Source organism: Centroberyx gerrardi, chromosome 24 (assembly GCF_048128805.1).
Source record: "Centroberyx gerrardi isolate f3 chromosome 24, fCenGer3.hap1.cur.20231027, whole genome shotgun sequence".
Lineage (NCBI taxonomy): Eukaryota > Metazoa > Chordata > Actinopteri > Beryciformes > Berycidae > Centroberyx > Centroberyx gerrardi.
In genome coordinates, this window is record NC_136020.1 from 17769311 (window position 1) to 17792895 (window position 23585).

General features: G+C 41.9%; 2 protein-coding genes across 3 annotated transcripts in view; one reads left to right on the forward strand and one right to left on the reverse strand.

The window, feature by feature from the left end:
- Positions 1-2435: 2435 nt before the first annotated feature.
- Positions 2436-13681, reverse strand: bcat1 (branched chain amino-acid transaminase 1, cytosolic). Of its 2 annotated transcripts, none has more exons than XM_071900482.2 (9): positions 13556-13681; positions 11782-11892; positions 11404-11523; positions 10448-10608; positions 9074-9216; positions 7888-7973; positions 7046-7186; positions 5499-5573; positions 2436-2474 (listed from the first exon to the last, which is right to left on the reverse strand). In XM_071900482.2, the coding sequence occupies exons 1-9, from the start codon at positions 13664-13666 to the stop codon at positions 2436-2438; spliced, it is 987 nt and encodes a 328-aa protein (XP_071756583.1). In that variant the 5' UTR covers positions 13667-13681. The 2 variants fall into 2 exon arrangements, with proteins under 2 accessions (XP_071756583.1, XP_071756584.2); XM_071900483.2 differs by having other exon boundaries at positions 11368-11523.
- Positions 13682-22355: 8674 nt separating this feature from the next.
- The window catches only part of lrmp (lymphoid-restricted membrane protein), a 40993-nt gene continuing 39763 nt past the window's right edge, over positions 22356-23585 (forward strand). The window contains exon 1 of the mRNA XM_071900488.2: positions 22356-23070. Coding sequence (XP_071756589.2) covers positions 22356-23070 — 715 coding nt within the window. The remainder of the gene's footprint in view (positions 23071-23585) is intronic.

A 23585-nucleotide genomic window follows, 5' to 3' on the forward strand; every position in this document is an offset into this window, starting at 1 on the left:
TAATTCACTACGAATGTGCAATCTAAATCCTCAGCTGATTTTTTTGTTTTTTACATTTCTAGTGCCTCCATTGGTCTATAATACTACGACAGTGACGATCATTACTGTGAAAAAGAGACAGTTGGTACTGCAGGATTTTTGTTTCCCTTTTAACATTGATAAGGCTTCTTTCACACAAACTTTGGGACATGAAATCAGCTTAACCCAAGGAATATATTATTTTTTAATACCATTGGGATTGATAAATATGGTTTGTCCAGTACTATTGACTTCATCTATGTATGATGAGCCCCATTAAGTAGTATAAAGATACCCTTGTTTCTTATGTATAGTAAGATAGGTCATGGTGTAAACATTTTCCATTACATTTAGCTGAATTTCACTAAATTTCATGAAAGAAGAACAAACTCTAAAACGTAGATTACATGTTTGGGCTCAAATTGGACGTGAAAAGGTTAGCTAACAGTTAAGTTTAGGCAACTTAAACTATTTGGTTATGGTTAGTGGCAGGTTTTGTTTATCGTTAAATAAGAGAAACCTTCACTGAAAATGAAAACTTCACTCACAGCAGAAAATCTCTTCGCAGGAGTTGGGAGTTGAACCCGGGTCGCCAGAGATGTGGACTGTAACTGATGTGGAGTAATACTGACCGTGCTGCTGAAACTGTGTTCTTGGATAAAGTATTTCTGATATATTTTTTACTCATTTTGTGTTTTTATCAAAGCTACAGCCGTATCCTGGGGTGTTCATCACTATTTGGAAAGATGTTGTTATGAAGTCTGCATTTTCACAGCTGGAGAACATCTTTAAAATTAAGCAAAATGCGTTTTGGAGCTTTTGTATTATATTCTAATAAAATCCAATGTGCATTAATCTGACATTATTGCCCTCCTTAGAAATCTCTTTCAGCTTTGGTAAAATGCCTCTTGTCTATACAATTTGTCTCTAAAAGGCCAGTGTACTATTCAAAAATAAACCTCTATCCCAGTAAAATAATCATGAATACAAACAAGCTATATAAAATAGAAGTGTATTCTTCTAATCACACATTTCAAACACCACATTTACATTACAGCACCTCACAATTGCATATATGATGCTTACTAAACAGATTATCATTGTGCTAAGGGTGCACATACAGTAGGTCCACTGATTCAAGGTGCTTCAATAAATGCTGGTTTCTACTATTCCTGATGTATAAAATCATTTACTGTGCTACTGCGTCACTGTCAGCTCACCTTCCCTGCAAGGAGAATGACATAAACAGCTACTAGAGGGCCATCATCAACATCTTGATCTTTTTCCGATCTAATCCCACCTTTCCAAATGTATTTCAGCACTACGTTTAAAAAAAAAAAAAAAACATATTATTTTTGTTCTTTTTCTGTAACACTCTGCTCTACTGGATCAGGTGGAGAGTTGAGGGAGCAGAGAGCATTTGTCAGTTACTTGTATGTTTCATGTCTGTCCATTGTTGTGTCTAGATCAGATGTATATTTACACCTGGCTTTAAAATGCATCTCCGGTATACACACTGAAATCTGATTTCCCTTTCCCTCATGCTCGTCACTTCCTCTCATAACATTCAAGCACTTTAAACACCTCCGCAGTATCTTCTGTATCCTGCTAATCCATTTTTGGCAAGTATGTTACTACCTGAGCCACCTGTTTGATTTGCGTGTGATTCCTGCTTAGTGGAAATGTTTATTTCCATTAGCGCAGCTCCTATAGGTGGATTGGAGACGCATTACATTTACACTTTGTTGTTAATGTGGCCAAATGCATCTCAGGCCACCTCCAGATGTGGTTTTGGATGATGGAATCCCACTCTCACACATGCTGGGTTCATCTACACCTGGATTTTATGCGTTTTTTTTTGCATCTGATTACAATCCGATCACCCAGGACGCTGTTAATGCCAGGTGTAAAAACCTAAGACGCTTTATGGGAATTATTCTGTGAAGGAGAGAGGACTAGCAGAGCGAGTCACGGTGGAATACTGTAAGATATTGTGCAGTATTGCATGTGTACGGGTGAGACATTACTTGAAGTTCTGCTAATTACTGTGGACAGTTGTGCGTTAGTCGTTAATTAAAGTGTTGAGGGAGGTAAAGTGGTGCAGAGACACTTCAGCTTCCACTTTGGCTATCCAGCAGTTATATTGCAGTTAGAGTGAGATTATTGCACATCTAAAAGTACATGCACAAGACTTCTTGTGCTAATAAATAGTTTGTACCATCTTGCATATTTTTAGCGTGTGTATGTGTTACTTGTGCGTAACATGTGCATGGTTTCTGTAGCCTGTCTTTGGGATATGAATGTCTGTTTGGTTGTATTGCTTTCATACTGTATTGTGTCTTTCTGTGTAGACATGTGCGTGATTGTGTGTGTGTGTGTGTGTGTGTGTGTGTGTGTTCCAGGTTCCGTTGTCTCCGCTACACCAGGACGGTCCAGTCACTAGGGGTGCGGCCGTACTGTAAGAGAGCAAAGGTCATGAACAGGTTAAAAGAGAGAGTCTCGGGTCCCACTGGGCCCAAAAGCAGGAACCAGTTTCTTCTCCCCAGCTGCTAAACTTCTCTCGCCCGGCGCCGCTTAATTGCGAGCAAAACACGAATCAGAAAATGAAAACAAATATCCGCGAGCAAATCTGCAAACTCAGCCACCAAACAGAACACAACACAACAGACAAAAAAAAAAAGAAAAAAAAAAAAAAAGATAATAAAAATCAAAACAAAATGTTCCCCAATCCGTGACAGCCGCGGAGACAAATCCAATTATTTGCGTCTCATGTTGCAAATTTGTTCTAATGGTCGAAGTGAGAAAGTAAATAAGCGCCTGCGAAGGGGAAACAAAAGAATGTGATTTCTAATTAACTTGAAAGAGGAACAGCGGGGCGACTTAGTAAACCCATCTTTCATCTGCTGCCTCAGACCACTCGTTTGTTTGTTGCACAATGTTGTCTTCAAGAGGGGGGGGTGGGGGGGGGGGTGGGGGGGGGAGGGGGGATAACGGCGTACCGTTTCCCTCCAAATGAAATGTCAACAGATTTAACAGCATCGCGGAAGGAGCGCGGCGTTTTTCGAGCGTTTTGTCGATTTTATTGTTCATTAAGCTTTGCTGCCGCCCATTCCCCATCACCCCCTCCCCCCCCCCCCAACACACACACACACACACACACACACACATACACACACACACACTCTTCTACCTCCTCCTCCACTTGTTCGAGGCTTCATTTGCAGCGTCTTGGCTTTGAAGATCACAAAAGGCTGAGGCAATAATTGAGTTTGTGTAATTATGGCGAGCTTAATGAGCGCATTCAGGAGTTTGTCTTGCCCCTATCTGCAACTCTCCTCGCTCAACAACTCTCTCTCTCTCTCTCTCTCTCTCTCTTCTCTCACTCTCTCTGAACCACAAGAAAGATGCTATCGCTACAGGCCCCCCCGCACACATGCAGACAAGACATAAAACACATATAGATGCGCTTCTTACAAACACACATACACGCATATAGACACACGCATATACACACATAACACGCAAGTATACAAGGCCATGCTGATGGAGAGAGCAGATATGCTAATCACCTGCCCCGGACTGACCAGACAGACGAGAAACAAACAGAGATGAAGCAGAGGAAGAGTGACAAAAGAGAGAGAGACAGAGAGAGAGAGAGAGGGAGAGAGAGAGAGAGAGAGAGAGAGACAAAGACAAAGAAAAGAAGAGGAGAGATTAGCCACATCAACTAATCAAAGTTTTTAGAGGAAGTTTGGGAGTTCAGGAGGGCTGAACATCAAAGAGTCCGCTCAGTCAAAGAGGGTGTTTAAGATAGATAGTCGACACGAATCAGGAGCCTCGCAGGTGTTTGTAGTTCTGTTTATGATTTGGAAGTGGAAGACTGTAAACTCAACCCATATTTACCCTACTCTACCCTATGTATTTACTACATCAAACTTTACACCCGCCCCAAGTCATGAATATTTGTGAGTAAACACTAGTAAACCGAGGACACTCATTATAATATCATGCAGACCGAGCTCACATCTCACCTGGCAAACTCAAGTCGGAGATCATACCCACCCATAATCACCGTTGTGGACTTTTCATTCAGTGTAAGAAAAGATAAGATAATTTTTAGGGTTCGCTCGATAGTATCTGTTACCTCCAATGTCAAAACGTTACGAAATGAAATTGGCTGAGATTTGATGGACAGATCGGCCTCGGTCCAATCATTCGATTCGATTTTGGTGGTGATTTCCTGGGATTTCCATTATTAGACGATTTTCATTTTTTAGCCATAACTATTACGCTGCGTTTAAGTGCTGGTGGGGAAAGTCCGACATCCGGGACTAAACAAGCATAAACATTTACAGAAGCTGCAGCTGCCTTCTAGTCTTGACAGTGTTCTCAACCATATGACGGCCTCCCCAAAATAAGGGGGAAAATAAGGAAGTCCATATTCCTTATAATAGGCTCATTACACAATACAATCACAAAAAATTAGCGATACATAACACACTCATTAACACAAATTAGGCCTTCAGCAAAGCACATTATAAATCTGTTTAAAAGTGAAGTGTTGTGCAGATCATTAAAGACAGCAGAGGCGGCGTACTTCTAGGGCATGTGTAATATTCACTTTTCAAATTATTGCTCATTACTTAATAAGATATTTCACCCATTAGAGGCATTATAGGGTTTACCCACTAGATAATGTGTGCAGTAGGTATACATTGAGTAAGGACCAGGGGGGGTTTGTTCTAAAATCTAATTTATAAATAACCTTACCATTAACTGGTAATTTTATTTTATTGAGTGATATATTGGATAATAGTCCTGCAATGCAAATTATGCAGGATGGAAGATGAGAAGTCACCTCATGAATATTTCTGTTACGGTTTGTTAGGCCTGCCCTTGCCTTTCATTGGCCATGTTTCCAATTCAATATGTCAGCATCAACATTTCAATTTATTATCAATGAAGCCTCTTTGCTAATTAATGTTGATTAGTCGCTAATATATATTTTTTGAGTAGGAGACTGAATGAGAATGAGTTGCCAAGCATTAACAATACCGCCAGAGCATAAATACACTTGATAGCCGAAGTATAATACATTTTCAAAGTGTTCACATTTACACTGCAGGCCCTTTCAGCCCTGTAGCTCCGCCCACTTCCACTTCCATTTCCACTTTTCATTCTTTGACAGGTTTGTACTTTCAGCGCACCAGGGGGGCTGCAAAGCACTGGTTTCCTAGCTACAACAGGAACTAGGGAAGCTGTCCTTCCTACAATGGCTGGTGTCAAAATGTCCTCCTATAGTAACACGTCTGAAGGCTTTAATTACAGGAGCCTGGTACTACATGGAAACAGAGTCCTAAGGGTGACAGGGGTGCAGGGAAGACAGATGCTCACCCAGCTGTTAATGTTACTGAGCAAGGGGAAACATCTGTGTGTGTGTGTGTGTGTGTGTGTGTGTGTGCGCACATGCATCCACCAACCTGCATATCTGTGAGTTCTTTGACCAGTCGGGAAGCCAGCTGGGAGTTTTCCTCCTGACAGGGAATGTGCAAGTGCTAGAAACACACACACACACACACACACACACACACACACACACACATAATTTTAACAAGATAATCAGTTTATGCGAAACTACTTGTTACCATATTAAATATAATAACATATTAAATTCTATACCAAATAACATATTAAGTATGGAAACATATTAAAACAAGCCGCCACAGGCTCTGATAACCTTCGAAAGTTGAAAACTGTCCATCTGGTCACAAGAGACCATGAGCCTCATTCATCAAGCTCTGAACTACTAACACTTTGGAAACTATTTACATATAACTACTTTTTCTTACTACTTTATTTTAATAATGTTCTATATAAAACACTTTCATATTAAAAAACTCATTAACTGCAAAAGAAAAAAGATGCTCCAGTCAGAAGTCCAAAGTCCTTCAAGTTATCAAGAAGCACAATAGGAGAGGGCAAAATAAGGCTTCAAGTGTGCAATGATAAAATGAGAAATTATAGACGGGCTACACCTAAAAGTATCAGCCATGAGGTAATGATTATTGCTTTTCCAAGACTGGAGAAGAGCTCCTGTAAATACACCTAGCCCATCACTCAACATGTCAGTGTAAAGCAGGATGCCAGAATCATCTGTGAGGAAAGTGTTTCATTCTTGAGAGCAAAAAAAAAAAGGAGCAATTTTTCAGAGAAGAAAATATGAATTCTTTCATTGACAGGTAATCTATAATAAGGGCATATTACAATTTCAAAGTAGGTTAAACAAACCAAAATGGATCTTAAACGTAGTCACATACAGAGATGGATGACAGACAGATAGATGGATAGATATATACAGGGATACATACAGTAAACCCACATAAACTCAGTTTACCCACCTTCTTATTTGCAGAATAGAGTTTACCCACATTTTAAGGCTTTATGATGTAAATTCTTAGTATACATTATAGTAAGTAGTATACAACTGATGTAATTTATATAGGATAGGGTCTTTTAAGGAAAAAAAGACTAAATTAAAATGATAATCCACAACATTTTCATATGAATAAATGTCCATTTTGCTGCCAGTTGATATAACAAAATGGTGATTCAACCTAGACCCAGGTCATGAAAGCTTTTACATTTGTTCTGTTCTAAACACCCAGTGTCTGGTAGGTCTTGCCTGGGGAAAATCCTCTGCCTTACATGAAGTGAGGCTACACATTTCCAACAGCAGCAATAGTTTGTTTGGAATCAACAGAAGAAGAACTGGGTAGTTAGCATGAGCAGCGATAGCCACCATGGCTGGACAGACAAAGAAAAGAGCACCGCCTACAGAAACTCAAACCAAGGGAAAAGACGTCACAGTCCCGCCCACATTGTTTGATTGACAGGCGAGCTCTGGGAAGTGCAGTGCAGAGACACCACAGCAATGACCGCGGAAGAACTTGAAGATTAAACATGTTTCTGAAAATGGAATTGTTTATATTGGTGGATAGATAGAGAGATAGAAAGATAAGTGTCGTACCTCTCCCTGGTAGAGGATGTCCCCCACTGGGCTGACCACGCAGGCGGTGCCGGAGCCAAACATCTCCTTCACCCGCTGTTCCTTCAGAGCGCAGCACAGATCCCCCATGGTCAGGTGGCGCTCCGTCACCTTAAACTCATCCTGGGAGGAGGAGAGAGGATGGGAGGGGAGAGAGAGCACAGGAGCCACAAATAAAAGGCTGTTTAGAAAATTCATACATACATGTGGCCACTTTAGGCCTTGTCTTTAGCAATAATTTCTCCAGGGAATGGTTTGCAGACTGGAGTTTTAGTTGTACAAACATTTCTCTCTGGAGGCAGAAACAATCTCAGTGGTTGAGTTGAACCTCTGTGGGCGGAGCCAAAGAACCACAGTTTTTCTGGCAAAGTAACGTTTGAAGCCCAGTGCAAAAGGCAACAGGTAAGAGAGGAGGAAGCTAATATTATTAAGGCTAGCACTCTGCTACTAACTGAAAAAATGCAATCAAGCCACAGCCTACTTACTTATCTAGATTAGTTAGCTGCTGACCTTCCAAGATCATGAATGCCATGGTCATGAATGAATGAATGAAAAAGGAGGCCATTTCCATTTCTAATTATTATTTATATTTTGACCAGAGTTCTGTCTTTGCCATTCAAGTTTGCCGGTTAGCTTGCGCTCAAAAAAACTACCGCTTTATTTCTGCCTCCAGAGCAGCCGTGCATGCACATGAGCATTTGTAGACACACACATGCATGCACGCTTACAGTCACAAGAATACAGATGTGCATGCACACAGACACACAAACATACCCATACATATACATCCTCTCTCTCTCTCTCTCTCTCTCTCTCTCTCTCACCCATTTCCTGGTTAGTTCCACGATGCTCTGTCTGGTTATGCCAGGCAGGATGATGCCGTCTAGAGGCGGCGTCACCAGCTCCTCCTCTGGAGAAAAACACAAGGAGGAGATACTACATGCCTTCATGTTGTATTGACACTGCACAGCCACTAGAGGTCACAGTTGCACAGTTATCTCTGGATCCTGGATTCAACCAAGAACATGTTACTGCTTTGCTTGGCTGCCAGTAACTTTTCCTTTCCTGGGAGTGACCCTGGTGTTGAAGGCCACTGTTAATTGCATTTTGATGGATATAACCATATTTGTCCAAATTGAAAATCATTTTCACAATCTGGTGAAAAAGGGAATGATTGAGTCAGAACAAGTCCACAGTCCTTCAAGTTAACAATAAGTACAATGGGAGAGGGCAGAAGGGGAAAGCTTCCAGTATGCAGTGAAAGTGGCAGATACAGGATGCTTTTGTTGCAGCTCAGCCTTGTTTTAACAGGAGGAGAAGCAGAGGAGAGGACAGCAATGTCAAGCAGCACACATTTGATTGGAAACAGTCATGGAAATCCTATTGTCACGGTCCACCAGATGTCCTCGGACTTTACCTCCATCTCTCCCTAGTCTTGTCTCTGTGTCTGTGTGCCTGTGTGTTCCCTTTGTTTCTCCCAGGCCCTGTAGTTCCTGCCTTGCCTTCTGGGTTCCCTCCTCTTGCACCTACACACCTGTCTGCCATCAGCCAATTAGTCCTGTGTCTTTGTTCCGCCTTCACCTGTCTGCTATCAGCCTATCAGCTCCCAGACTCATCCCATCCAGCCAGCTGTTCCCTGTTCTCATTAGTCTCAGTGTGTACATATAGTCTGTGTTCCCCAGTAGTATTTGTCAGATCGTCTGTGTTGTATTAGTGTCATTGTCTTCAAGCCCAGTTTCCTGCCAGATCTTTTTGATTCTCTGTTCCCTTCGCCTGCCAGCCGATTTGGATTGTTTGCCTTTCGGATTACCTGTTGTCATCTGTACTACTGCCTCATACTGCCAGTAAAGCTTTCTGCTTCAGCCTATGAACTCTGTCTACCGGTGTTTGCATTTGGGTCCTAGTCTTTGCCCTTGACACATGACATCTATGAATTAGAGATGCTTCAAATGGCTTCTTTACCAATACAATACTTAACAAATTAAAGGGGTTCTGGTATTGTGGACTAACCTCCGTTCTCATTGATCCAGTACAGGAAGACGTTCATGGTTCCCACCTCAGTGATCTGGTGGTCCTCACCATACAGCCACAGCACCTGCTGGCACCCATAATCCACTGCTTCATACTGGGCTGAGATGGACGCTCCATAGTTCCTGCAAAAACCCAAGGCAATAATATAATTTATGCTTTAGTGGCTACAGTGCTGTGTGCAAATGCATGGGTGGTGAAACAGAGAAAAAGGACTTCAAATTGTATCTCCTGTCCCAACAAAATCACTGTTAGTACACAAGGCAATAGTATATTTAAATAAGCATCTATGGATTTAATTTTTGTTGATAAGAAATCTACAATGTAATCATGACTTTTGACCCTTGAAACACAAAAAGTCGTTGCTGCTGTCTGCATTTGTAGGACAGTTTATATGGTATATTATATACTGTATATTATTCAAATATGTATTTCATAGTATAGAAGATTTCTGAGCTGTGTAGTTGATAGACACAGATTAAATGTAGACCATAAACTAAAACATATGTATAAAACAATGTCTAAAATGGGTTATGTAACTGTGGTGAAGGAGATTTGTGACAACATTTTACGGTCTTACTAGTAGTATTATTTTATAGTAATAGTATTGTGTGTGCGCGCGTGTGTGTGTGGACACAATGTCGCTGCCAGAAACAGCAGTGAGTGTGTGACCCTTTGATAAAGTGCCACAATGCAACGCAAAGCTCTTTATCCCTGAATCCACTGAAAACTATTAGCAGAAACTTTGGCAATAGCAGAATTTGTGTCAGGGGTAAATTACAGGGATTCAAACTTTTTTTTTTTTCACAATCTGCTACCTTGTTTGCAGTTAGAGGAGTGTCACTGCATGGGGCTAAAATAGGAATTTTAAATTTTAATAATCTAAACAGAATGTATCATGTTTTAGAAATGTTTTTGAGATTGAGATAGAAGGCCCATTTGATCCTTATGGCTTGTACAAAAGCTTACATTCAAATACAAAGCATACCAGGTACTGTATCCCCATGATGATGGACATGATATCACGTGTCCATCACATACACACACACACGCACATACTTTTTGCCTGAGTGTGTGTGTATTTGTCTTACTTCCTTTCCTTACACTTCTCTATCTTACAAGAGCGTTAGATAAATGTCTGAAATGCAGAACAAAGCGTGCATGCATGTTGCTCTATGTGTGTGTTCTAGTATGACTATGTGTATGAAGTATAACAGTGTGTATGATAAAGCGTATAACACCAAACGCCATGAACCCAGGCTCATTTAACTTTACAGGAGATGCATTTTACATCAGAAAAGGTTTGATTCATTGAACAAAATAATCACATGTATGTGTGTGTATGTGCCCACCCACCCTCCCATCTTGCAGTCCCCAGTCCCTCCTTTCCAGGCCCGTATGTATTTGGGGTCGGCCCACAGGGAGATCGGCTTCGCCCCGGTGCTGAAGTAGGATCCCACTGGACTCAGGATCACAAACAGCAAGGCCCGGGACGGCTTCTTCACACCCAGAGATGGCTACCGTGGGACACACACACACACACACACACACACACAGATTAAGTTAGTTTAATTCCAAAATGATGTATCGTCCATTTGAAAAAAAAAACATGAAGCTTACTCGTACGAAAGTTAAGCACAGTTTGGGTTTTTATTAAAGTTATGAACCATCTAAAGGCCTTTGTATTCAAAACACTTGTTTTTGAGGATAAAATCATCTGTGTTTTTGATGAATATTCAGGTAACAAAATTTTTTTCCAAAATGGTTATACAGCATTTGGAGTGAAATCCTTCAAAGACTCGTACAAATACAAAAATCAGTCATCAATTTTTTCCACTAATTTCTTCACCAACTGACTAGGAAGGCATATGGAGTGGATGCATGTGGAACTGGCACTATCTTTGGCTTCAAAGCAGTTAAGTCATATAATTTCAGCTATTTATTTGCATTGTCGCCTTATTTCCCAGAGGAATTGTCCAGAAAATTCAAATGTTGCTCATTTCTCAGCCATCGAAAGGGAATTTTCGCCCTATTTTTTGCTTTAATATGCATGTTTATGAGCCTATTGCTGCTGAACGTGAAAGTATCATATCTAAACTGTCAACTTATCGGAAATTAAGAAAACCAGCTTTATTTTTAGGATGACACTGCATTTTTAATTTTCTACAATGGGTTTCAAAATGTCTTCATGTATCTTCAGGTTATGAGTCTTATCCTCCACATAAGGGGCTGTGCAAACGTTCAGCTCCAGTAAAAACATGAAAAATACGCAAAACTTGAGATATTATAGATCCATTATAGACCCTCCTTACCTCTATGCCCAGAAAAGTTGGTCTGATGTAGAGGCTGGCTGAGTCAGACTGAGGAACCCAGTCCTGATCAATCTCTACCAGCCGCTTGATACACTCCAGCAGCTCGGACCGATTAAAGGCCTGGAGGAGGGAGAGAGGGAGGAGAAGAAGGAGAGGAGAGGGAGAGAGAGAAAAGGACAGAGAAACAAAGAATGAAGGTAAGAGGTGGCAAAGAGGTGAAATAGCACAAGTGGAACATTACGTTAAACTTGTGTTACAGTTTGTAGGTAAAAGCAGTTTTTTGTTCATCACTCTCTCTATCCATTTGTTCATCTATTCTCTCATCTATCCATCCGTCCATGCATTTTCTCATCTCTACATCCATCGTCATGTTCTTACAGGCAGGCAGGCTCTCTCAGCAGACTTGGCCATGCGGCTCATGTTGAGCATCGGCCTGAAGAGACGCACTCTGCTGTCGGACCCGCGGTACGCCTTCATCCCCTCAAACAACTGGATAAGAGAAAGAAGAGGAGAGATGAGGAGAGAAGAGAAGAGACGAGGAAAGAAGACGAGAGGAGAGGAGACAAGATGAGAGGAGAGGAGAGAAGAAACGAGGAGAGAAGAGAATAAAGGAGAAAAGAGAATAGAAGAGATGAGGGGTTTATTCCTACAAAACAAATTAGACAAAAGAAAGGAAAAGAAAGGTTATATTCTCGGGGAGCCATGGGGAGCCCCACTTTGACTCGCACAGCGAAGAAAACAAAGTCAATGACAGAGCAAGATGATAGAGTAGCCTTGAGAACATTTGTTATCCTCCCACAGCTATTTATATCGCAAATTGAAAAAGAAACATGAAAAGAATAGAACTAGATAAAAAAATAAAAAAAATCCTCTATTCTTCACGCTCTGTGGCCTTCAACTGTTACAGCAGCCATTCTATCAAAAGTACAATAAGCTTTCTGTCTCGAACCCTCAAGCGGCGGCTCGGCCTGAAAGCAGATGTAATGAGGTCGAAGATGTGAGGCAGAGCCTTTCATTTGCCTGGCGGCGGAGTTGAACTCTGTGTAAGACGTCGGAACAAAGACAACAGATAATGGGCTGATTACAGTGCCAGCAGCCACTTAGCCTCGCTGACAATGACCTCAAAAGCAGACCAACACTCATTTTAATTCCTTACGGTAATGGAATTGAACGTTGTGTCGTTAAACCTCACGGTAACTAACCGACATGGAGGTCTGGAGGTCCACTCCTTCATCCAAATGTAGAAATAAGGCTTGTGCTGCACCAAAGATAACACTGCATGTTAGGCAGGGGACATTTTTCATGACACTGCTGCTAAATAGACCTGCATTTAGATTAACAATGGGATGAAAAAGTTGCAACTATAGAATGTGTTTTGTCTTTCTGCTTTTGTCTGTCTCCATTTAACCATTTCTTACTGTAATATAAAGGTTAACCTGAGCACTGCATATGTGCATTGCATCCTTGTCTTTACTCCATGTTGTTTAATGCGGTATCATCATACACCTTGTTTTGAATTTTATAGGTATTAACAATCTAAAGCAGGATTTCCAAACCATGGAGTCGAGTCCCCATGCGGGGTCTCCTGGTCTGAAAATAGGGTTCCTAGAAAATGGCTAAAATAGCTGTTTTAATAGATAAATGTTATTTTAAAATGAACATGTACTGCAAACAGCTTTTGGACTACACAGAAACCACTATGGAAGCCATGGAGTTTGAAAAGCCTATATAAATGTCATTTTTATTGATCTTGTGAAGCACTTTGTAACTGTTATGACACATGCTCTATTAGTTAAGGCTAGTATTTATTTATTTATTTTGATCTTCTGAAAAAAGGTTAGGAGCCCGTGTGTTAAGCGCTGCAGAAAACTACTCAGATAAATTCAGCCTAACAAAGTAGAGGAAGGTAGAAGAAGATAGAAATTAGGAAGAATTTGTTTTTATCTGAACCTCACATTGCCATTGGATTAATTGTGTACAATTAAAGGCATGTCCTTGTTGATGCATGCAATTATAAATAACAAACAACCATTGTGGGGGGACTCTAAAAGAAACATGAGATTATATTTTTGTCATTTTTTTAACCCCATAGATGGAAAAAAATCTAATTTGAGGAGGAAGTTTACACCTGGTCTGAGAGTGCTCACTGTACCTGTATGGCGTAGTGCAGGGATGAGCAGGCCGGATGGAGAGACAGGTTCCCAAAGGGCTTGATGTGGGGTACCTGCCAGCCCTCGGCCGCGCTCCACTCTATGGTCAGCATGTGGTCAGTGAAGACGGTCCCGAACACGAGGTTGGACAGGTCCGGTTTGGTCTTGGGGGTCGAGGACAGCTGGATCACCAGGTCAGCTGCCTGGTGCAAACACAACAGCAGAGGTTAGAATGTAGTTTGTATCAACGTTTCATTTAAGCAGCAACTTGTTCACATTTCAACTAATTCCTAGTCACCTGTAAAGGAAAAACCAATCCTAATTAGCATCATGAGTAAGTGTTAATTAAGGATTGGTCCATTCTGTAATTGAAAACTCACCTCTTCATCTCATCTCTCCTCCCTGAATTGTATCACCTCTCCCATACAGTATCTTCCTCCTCTACTTGTTCCAATCTACTCTCATCTTGAAATTAAAAAACAATGCCTTCTGCCTCTGTCCTTAGCTCTTGTTGCTCCTATTTCTTTTACTAACACTGTTTATATACATGATCATTCTAGGGCCGCAGGAACATCATCTGCGTACTATGGCTCTGACCTTTGTTGGTGATCTAAGAATTTATGCTTATCCTACTGCTGCACTCATCGTAAGTCACTCTGGATAAGAGCATCAAATAAATGGTTATCACTCTTCTCAGATTCCCATTGAAAGAGATTTCAAGGCAAGCAGGTTAACAGACAGTGAAATACAGTTTCTGTAGTGTGCTTGCCTGGGAAATAGTCAAATGTGGGGACATGTTAGAGAAGTGGACTTGCTTCTCTGGGCAGAAGTGAATGAAAAACACTCTCCCCTCCCTTAACAACTGCGGTTGATGTGCCCTTAAGGTGTGAATGTGTGGAACTAATGTGAAGCAAGGTGAGGCTGAATACATGGTATGAATCCACTTTTCTCTCTCCAGTTTGCTATGTTTTTCAACTGTTCCATCTGAAAACAAGAAGACTCTCAGAAAGCACAAACCTCTGCCAATTCCCTTAAACAACATCCCTTAAACAACATCTATTGCTTAAAGTTTCTAGCTCCGTTAGTTTCAAAGTTATCGCTAAAAAAGATAATCATCTAACAGCAGAAATTCCAGATCCAGATCACCACCATAATCTAACCAATAATTCCTTGGCCCATGGCCTATCTGTACACAAGATTTCACGGAAGTCCATTCATAAATCTTTGAGATATCTGGCTGACAGACGCTCTCACTTCTCAGTTCTGTTTTCCCTCTAGTCAAGTCAAGTCAAGTCAAATATTTATTATCCGCGAGGGGAAATTCTGTTTGCAGCAGTGATATAAAATACAGACACAACGATAACCACACAACATGAACATAACAGATGACAGGCAGTCAAGAAGAGAGAGGCCTCCACAGGACCTCAAGTAACCTTATACATCCCACCAGCAATAATATAATGCAACAGCGATGTTAGTGCTAAAAGCAACATCACATTAAAATCAGTTCATCAAATAAAAACAGTAGCAGTCTATTTCCTGGTCAAATTCCTTGTCTCTAATTGAGTGTGACCAGCAGGGGTCGCTATGGGCTGTAGCAGTGACAATGTGACAGGCTGACTGACAGATTGCCATGAGCAGCAAAAGCCAAAGGTAACTTCTGGTCACTCCTCCTCAGCAGTACATTTTTGAGCAGCTGGGTTATCACATTTAAACCCAACATTAGGCCAGTTACACTGTAACTTCTCCCATGCTGTGGATATATGGGGACAAGAGAAAAAACAAGAACACTGTAATAATCAGTGTGATGCTTTGTGGATCTGTTTGGAAAATCTCTTTTTTCTTGACCCCGCTATACCGGGAGGTCAAAGGTCAGGCTCAGATACAGAGCAGCACCCTGGAGCTGGTAGGGACTCAGTGTCTTGCTCAAGGACACTTCAGCAGGGCGGATGCTTGAATCTGGCTCATCCAGTTGAAAGGCATTCTCCCTATTCACTATGTCACCCTACAACCCCTACGGTGCTAACAGCGGCTTTGGGTGAAAACATGTGTCATCTTCACTGTCGCCTGATAGAACTGTGAGTAGAAAAACAATTGGGAGTGCTGATCTTTCCATCTGTTATGCAAAAAAAACGAGTTATTCCAACATGATTCTCCTATTCAAGAGGCGACACTTCCTCCTCTGCCCGTCACTCAGGCAGTTCTCTGTTCTGATTGGCTGTGGTCGGGATTAGGCTGGCCGTGTTAGCTCCTCCCCCCCCTGGTGCGGGAGGTTCGCCTGCACTGTAATCCCAGATTACAGAGACTGAGAAGTGATGAGCGACCGCAGCACAGCAGCGTCTGAGAGTAGTCAGATTACACCGAGCGTTTTATTTTCTCATAGGCCTTCTTCTCACAGAAAGTCACCAATAAACTCTTACTGTTTCTGATTATTTGTCTTTCCGATGTGTAATTAAATGGCCACACCTATAAATACTCAAATACTATAAATACTCATTATTTCACCTCTTTTAATAGTATTTTCAGAGGACAATTCTCTCTCCAGAAAGTATCTGCCTTCTCTGTGGGACAGACTCTGGGATCTTAGCTTCTTTAACATCTTTTGGCAACTATTGAACATTGTTGACATCTTACATGCATTTCTATTTCAATCATTGGGTCAGTTTGCACGCTGTAAGACAAACTGGCCGTTAGTGACCAACCGCAACTCACAGCAACGCAGTGGTAGTCTATAAATAGTGACTAGACGGTATCTGTGTCCTCAGTATGAGCCATAATCCATCTTCACTGTTACCTGCCTCCCTCACCTCACATACAGTCCAGCTGGCGTTTGGCCAGGATTAAGTGACTATAAATATGAGCGCTGCTGTATACCCGCCTGTCTTCAGGTGTGTAAGAGACCTGAGGAGGGAGGGATGGGTGGGGGGCACTCCAATTTGACACTGCAAGACCAGATTCAGTTATCTGTCAGGTGGTTAGTCTGTCTGATTGAGGACAGGCAGACAGATCCAAATTCTGGGGTAATCTTTACCTACAGTAGGTTGGGAAACCCTCTTTCACACACACACACACACACACACACACACACACACACACATACACACCAAAGGGCCTAATGTGACAAAATCAATCTGCAGAAGAGTGGCAAAGGTCAACACTTGCAGTTATCTTCCGATTCGTTCAGTGGAAGCAAAAGGTGGCACACATCTCCAACCCAAAGCCACTGTTCCTCCTAGTGCATGTGCATGGGTGCAGGTGCCTGTGTGTGTGTGTGTGTGTGTGTATGTGTGTGTGTGTGTACGTCTGCTCGTGTCCACCCTAATCTCTACCTGAGCCTGCTGTCTACTGCTCAGGCAGTCAGGGTCAGAAAACAAGCAAAGCCCCAGCTACTTAGCGTGAGCTGGGAAAGTGGATTCTGCTGAGCAGGCTGCACAGCAGGAGGAGGAAGAGGAGGAGGACGAGGGAGAGCACAGGAGTCCCAACAATGACAACAAGATGGAGATCATTTTGTTTGAAGGGAACTCGAGTGATAAATCGAAGGCCTTAGAAAAGGCCGATCAGCCGAAGTTGACAGCAAGTCGACTTTGACGGATCCAAGGGCCGGGATCTCTGTCGGATTAGTTTTCCATGTGTATGTTGTCAAACTGAAAACGCCATCGAATGACTGTGACTCCCAAGGCCTTTTCGGCACTGCGCCTGGCAACATGAGGACAAGAAGCGGTGCTGGAGCAGCTTATATGTGGAGTAACAGGGGGGATTTCTGAGTGTCAGGACTCCAAGGAAGCTTCAAGATGCTGCAGCTGGAGCAGGTACTGAGGGTAGGTGCCGTTAAATCATCACCATGAAGAAGAAATGTCATTTAAAAGGATTAAAATCAGATCAACCTTTACTGACCTCTGTTGGAGCATTGCATATCAGCCACGCTACAAACTCGACACTCACAGAAAACACAAACTTTACAGTGATTGTGTCAATACCTTGAAGCTGTGAATGTTGTTGTCGACCATTTGACTGGTGGACAGGTCACCGCTCGCCTGGAGAGAAACGGAACGATGTTACCATAATAATGAAAATAATAAGATGCAGTGTCACTCCATTTTACAGAATTTACAGAGTTTACAGCAAATATAGCAAATGCAAATGCAGTGAGTGCAGTAATGCCTATATGAATGATAACCAGAAGAACAGGTTTTTGTCTGGGCGTGAACGCAACACATCTTACATTCCTTTCGACAGTTTTGCATAATTTATGAAGGTGGCTGATATCAAATAACCTGGGAGTGCTCACCTATTGGTACCTTCCCAATTAGACACACTACATATTGATCCCTATTTAAATTACTATAAAATACAATACCTATAATATTCCTATAGTGTGCGTCTATAAATTGTTCCAATTTCTCAGGTATCACTATAACATTCCTATAATATTCCTATAGGGACTTATACAGTAGTTTTGCTTAGATATTTGTATAGCAAATTTTATTATAGGATTATTAGGCTATACTTATTTTTCATAAAAAGATGGTTACTCACATTCAGCGTTGGAGAAAGCAGGCTGCATTATATCAACGTCATGTTCATTATATCATTGTAATTAAAGTCATAGGCTACTGTATACTGTATTCAATATTTTGATGCAGACGTGGACAGAAATAGATATTGTGGCAGAATTACGTCACTGGCCACCCAAAACCAAACGGCATTAGACTGAACCACTGGAGGTGACAGTGTTGTAACATAAAATGTCACTAAATAGTAAGAGAATCAACGACATGGATATTTTAGTTGTAAGCTGTAACACACTATCTCAACACACCTGGCTGTTTTACCCGCACGAGCGTCTCGGCTATCCGGCAGATTACAGCGCAACCTGCGTCACCAATATTTATCCCTAATATTTATCCCGGTAGTCTAGTCTATATTGTAGGATAAGCCACAGTACAGACCGGTATTGGGTGAACCGGGCATGTGTGTATGTGTGTGTGTGTTGGTTTACCTTCAGAGCAGGAGCGACGTCTGAAACGAGGCTCGCCATGATGAAAATAAACGCGGAGTTGCGTCTGTTCAGGCTCCGCCGGCTAAACCGCTTACAGAATAAACATGTTGGAGCGGGAGTCCCATTATTGTCCTGAAATGATACCAGAGACCTCAAACTAACCCAATTACTGTTTCATCACTGTAAGCGCTGTCTATGTTGCGCTGCAATGCATAAACCACTTGGCTGACGCAACATGAAATCATTCTAATACTCCAATAGGGACTTGTTTCTGTAGTTGTTTCTGTAGTGTGTTTACAGTGACTTTATCGTACTTTTTTCTCATGGGGTCACTGTAATATTCCCATCGGGACTCATATTGTGTGTGTGTGTGTGTGTGTGTGTGTGTGTGTGTGTGTGTGTGTGTGTGTGTGTGTGTGTGTGTGTGTGTGTGTGTGTGTTGTATTTATCGACCTTATCAAACTTTATGGTGTTTTTATCCTCTATTGGACTACTAGGCCTATAGGAGTTTCAGTGGTAGACTAATATTCCTGTAATATGTCTATTGGAACATAGTGTGTCCATGTGGTACTCAATAGAAAGTGTTGTGATGGTATTTTTTAATATATATTTATTGTATCTTCTATGGTATTTGGCTACTATAGGATTTTCAGAGGTAGGCTACAATTGTTACGTATTGTAGCTCCATTACACTATAACCTTATCATTTTAACCTTTAAAATGTATTAAAATGTTGCTAATGTTCCCTTTCATAAGGGATACATGGTGTTGCAAAGCATTAACCACAGTGGCGCAATAGAACTTATTGCAGTCATGCGCAAAGTCTTAGAAAATCACACGTTTGATCTTAGAAACTCCTCCTATAGGCCAGAATTGATCCTTCTTACGGGCCAATAAAGGCTCATTATTCCTCAGTCTCAGTTAAAACTCGTTCAACATATTTACATATCTCTCTCTCTCCCTCTCTCTCTCTCTCTCTCTCTCTCTCTCTCTCTCTCTCTCACTCACACACACACACACACACACACACACACACACACACACACACACACAGGTGACTCTGGGGAGGTGACTCTGGGCCACACTCCACTTTCCTCTCCTCCCCACACCACCATTATTCCATCTATGACAACCATCTATGTCTATGTCTAATAATGGGTTTTTGGGCGCTATAATTATAGTCCTAACCGGCTGCCTTAACCAACATTTTTCACCAGTACTCCCTTGCTCAAAATCTGCATTCATTATTGTGCATTATATTGTTTAGACAGGTAATTTATCTGCTATTATCCTTTTGAAAAATCACTACAGTAATCCTATAATACATTTCAGAAGGATACAATACAAATATTGGAGCAAAACTATAAAGCATATATGATATCCTATAGAAATATTATAGTGATACCATAAGAGATTGCAAAAATACCATAAAGTACATTAAGGTCACTATAAACTCACTATTGAGTACCACATACACACTATAAAGCCCTACAGGAATATTATAGGATTATTATAGGAATATTATAGTGATGCCATAGTTGATAAAAACAAAATAAAATACAGTTAGGTCACTATAAACTCACGATTGAGTACCACAGAAACACTATAAATCCCTGTAGGAGTCTTATAGTGATTTTCCGTGTGGTTTTCATCCTGAACTGAAATAAAACAGTGTTGTCCTGTATCTCAGTGGGTGCTGTGACGCAGGCAGACCACTGGGAGGGGGTGTCGGCTCACTTTTAGAGTCGTGGCCATCCACCGAGGTTTTAAATCCCTCCACTTCTCAGTGGCGCTGTGCTTCAAACTACCTGCGTGCGTGGTTCTCCTCCCTGTGCGTCAGGACAATTTGCCAAACATTTCAACGCGGATTATTTGCTCCTCCAAGATTTACAAGGTAACAAATTGAATATTCTCTTGCAGCCGTCGCGCAAACAACATCAATCAACATTAATTTTGTTAATAAAACAAAGGTTTGGTAATTTAGAGAGCAGACAGAGAAGGTTTTTAGACGCTCAGGTGCATGCTGGACAAATTGCCGACCTGCTGCATCCACCGACGAAAAACCACTATATTATACTTATAATATTCCTATAGTGCGTATTTGTTACTCTGTAGTGAGTTTATGGTATGTAGTTTTTATCTTCTGTGGTGTTAATAAAGGAATTTCTGTAGTAGCTGCGTGATATTTTACAGTTTGCTGTGATATTGGAATAGTGACCTTATCATAGGAATACTGTCGCTCTATTTCATAAGGGTCTTTTTGTATTTATTAAGTTCAAGTCTAACCACAGGGGCTACATGAGACAAAATGAGATAAATATTAGACTTTGGCCACTAGAATGAAAGCCAGATGGAAGAACTATTATTAGAGATGAAATAGCCATACTATGTATTTTGTACTCTAACATTAATTGTATCTCATTATCAAATGGAAATGTAATATTTATATCTAATTTTGTACGGTAGAATTATATTTGCTATTGCCTATTATTGTTGACTTTTTGAAGTGCATTTGCATTGGGGAATGTGACCCTGTTGGATTCTCCGCTAATCAACACCTGATTATTTAAAGACACACCTGATGGCAATCAAGCACAGAGCGAATCTGATGAAGCAACATGCGAAACGCGTAGTTCGCTCCTTTTTGTTTTTAATGTAATCTGTTAATAAAATAGTGTCAATCCTGGTGTGCGCTGGAATATTGATTTTTTGGTTTATCCTGCACCAGCTGGCACCCAGGAGAGAAGCACTGCTGTGCACGGGGTATCTTCAGTTTTTTCCAGATGGAAGAACCTTTTGCTCGGCACTGATTAATTTGCTCATTTGCACACCTGTAGAGAGGATTTGCCTCACCTGTTTTCCCCCAGATCTGTGTACATTTGCACATTTTTTTTTATTAGACTCAAATATTTTAAGTCTGAAAAGTCGTGGACTGATATTGCATGCAACCTTATTGGATTTTCCCTGCGTGATTCAGTGTTTAGTCTCATACTCAGCTGCGTGTGTGGTTAGAGAGATTTGAACAGACCATTCTTTCATCCTTCTATCCAACCAACCATCCAACCTTCCTTCCTTCCTTCTTTCCTTCCTTCCTCCCCCCTGCCTCCATCACTTTCTCCTTCCTTAATAGGCTTGTTCAGCCTGCACTCATCACCACAACTCCAGTCTATAATAGTAGCCATCGAAGCTTAGGACTAATAATCACTACTTGGCATTAGCCGTCCTGTATCGGCCTATCACTGGTGTTTGTCAGACCAGGCTCATCCATATTGGTCCCAAATAGTTCCATCCTACTCCTGTGGGCATCTACCACTCTCCAGCTCCAGCAGCACCTTTCCTGTCACTGATGCTGTCAAGTTATTCCCACCAGGGAAAACTGTCCTATACAACCTATACATACTGAATATATCATGTTATACTCGCACATGTTATGTGTATTATGTCATGCACTGTTACGTGCTGTACAATGTTGGTTATCTACCAGCAGAATCAGCATGGCTCCTCCAAGTTTTCTATGTGATTTTTATGTCCCTGTCTCTAACGTTTGCCTGTCTCTGTCTCATTTAATGGTGTATTCTCCATTTCACAATTGGCCTTGCCTGTTGTTTTTATTTATTTACTTTTATTACTTATTTTCTTTCTGGGAAGGAGCTCCTCAGTAAGCCCTGTGGGTTCTACTGGCTTCTAGATAGTTCCTTTCCTTATGTCTCATTTTGATTGTTTTATTGTTTTGCTCGTCTCCCCTCAGACCTCAGCCTCTCCTCTAGCCAGGAAGCCAGCTCTCCAGCCCTGCCGCCAGCAGCATGGACTACTGCACCCCCCAGTCGACGCGCCGCCACAACCCCGTGGACAGCATCTGCCGCAAGCTGCAGACCATCCAGTGGCGCGGTGACCGAGAGCCCAACTCGCCCTTCCAGATCCCCAAGCTCTCGTCCAGCAGCTACGACAGCCCGCAGTGCGGCCTCAGGCACAACCTGGAGGCCATCCTGAAGAAGCAGGCCATCCACGGAGACGAGGGGGACAGAGAGAAGGAGAAGGAGAGGGAGAGGGAGAAGGGGCGAGGGAAGGGGATGCTGACCCACACTGCTTCTCCGAGGAAAAGCCGGGGCCCCGCTATCCCTCCCTCCACCCCATCCGCCCCCTTCACCCCGGCGACCAACCCCCCCACGCCGGCTAACATCACATACACCATCACCAGCACTCTGGGAGAGAGGAGAAGCAGTGCTGGTGGTAGCAGCAGTAGTTTGGGACAGGGTAAGACATGGCAGAGGTATTGCTCCACGCCAGCCGGCCAGGTCAAAGACTCGCCTTACTTCACGTTCTCGCGGGGAGCCCACTTCACGCAGCCCGAGGGCGAGAGGCAGAGCAGGAGCCCGCCGGCGGCCCGACCGTGCTCCCAGAGCCACAGCATCCTCTCCTACAACCTCAACTTCTGCTCCGTGGATTCTGGGAGCGCCATGGAGTGCGAGCTGCCCTACCCGGCTCTGGTTGTCAAAAGACTGTCGCTGGGAGACGGAGGTAGGGAGGAGCGGCTTGTCCTCCAGATTATTATAGTGAACACATGATGGATTATTGTCTGTGAACTTTTGTCAGTCTGCTGTGATTTGTAGGTGCCAGCAAGGACAGCACAGTGTTTGCTTGGATTGAATTCCATATATTTAGTTTTGTTTGCAGGCTGGTCATTTTGAGTTTGCGCTCGTTTAACACAGGAATACTTTTTATTTCTCCATGGCAACCCATATTTTTGTCAGCCCAGCTACAATTTTGAAAAGATAAAATCTGAAATCAACTGCCAAATTGAAAAGCTCTTTATGAAATCCAAGATTCAAGAAATCCAAGAGATCCAAGAAATCCATTAATTCATAACTATCAATAACAAATTAGGTGACAAATGCTCTCAGTACCAGGATGAACAAAGAATCCCATACTCTTCAGTGATAAGGACAATAATTAAACCTTGGCTAGCTTTATGTGACTTTGTTATGGAAATAGGTTTTTGGTCTAGCCAATAAACTTATAGATAGCTTAGTTAT

What these genes read in the sequence shown, in the direction of transcription:
- bcat1 (XM_071900483.2), bottom strand. Translation starts at nt 13,666, where the DNA reads ATGCTGACCATAGAGTGGAGCGCGGCCGAGGGCTGGCAGGTACCCCAC. An exon ending in ATGGATCTATAATATCTCAA is followed by an intron (nt 10,609 to 11,367) that starts GTTTTGCGTATT and finishes GTCCCACGGTAG; the next exon opens with CCATCTCTGGGTGTGAAGAA. An exon ending in CTGGATCAATGAGAACGGAG is followed by an intron (nt 7,974 to 9,073) that starts GTTAGTCCACAA and finishes GTTTTTCTCCAG; the next exon opens with AGGAGGAGCTGGTGACGCCG.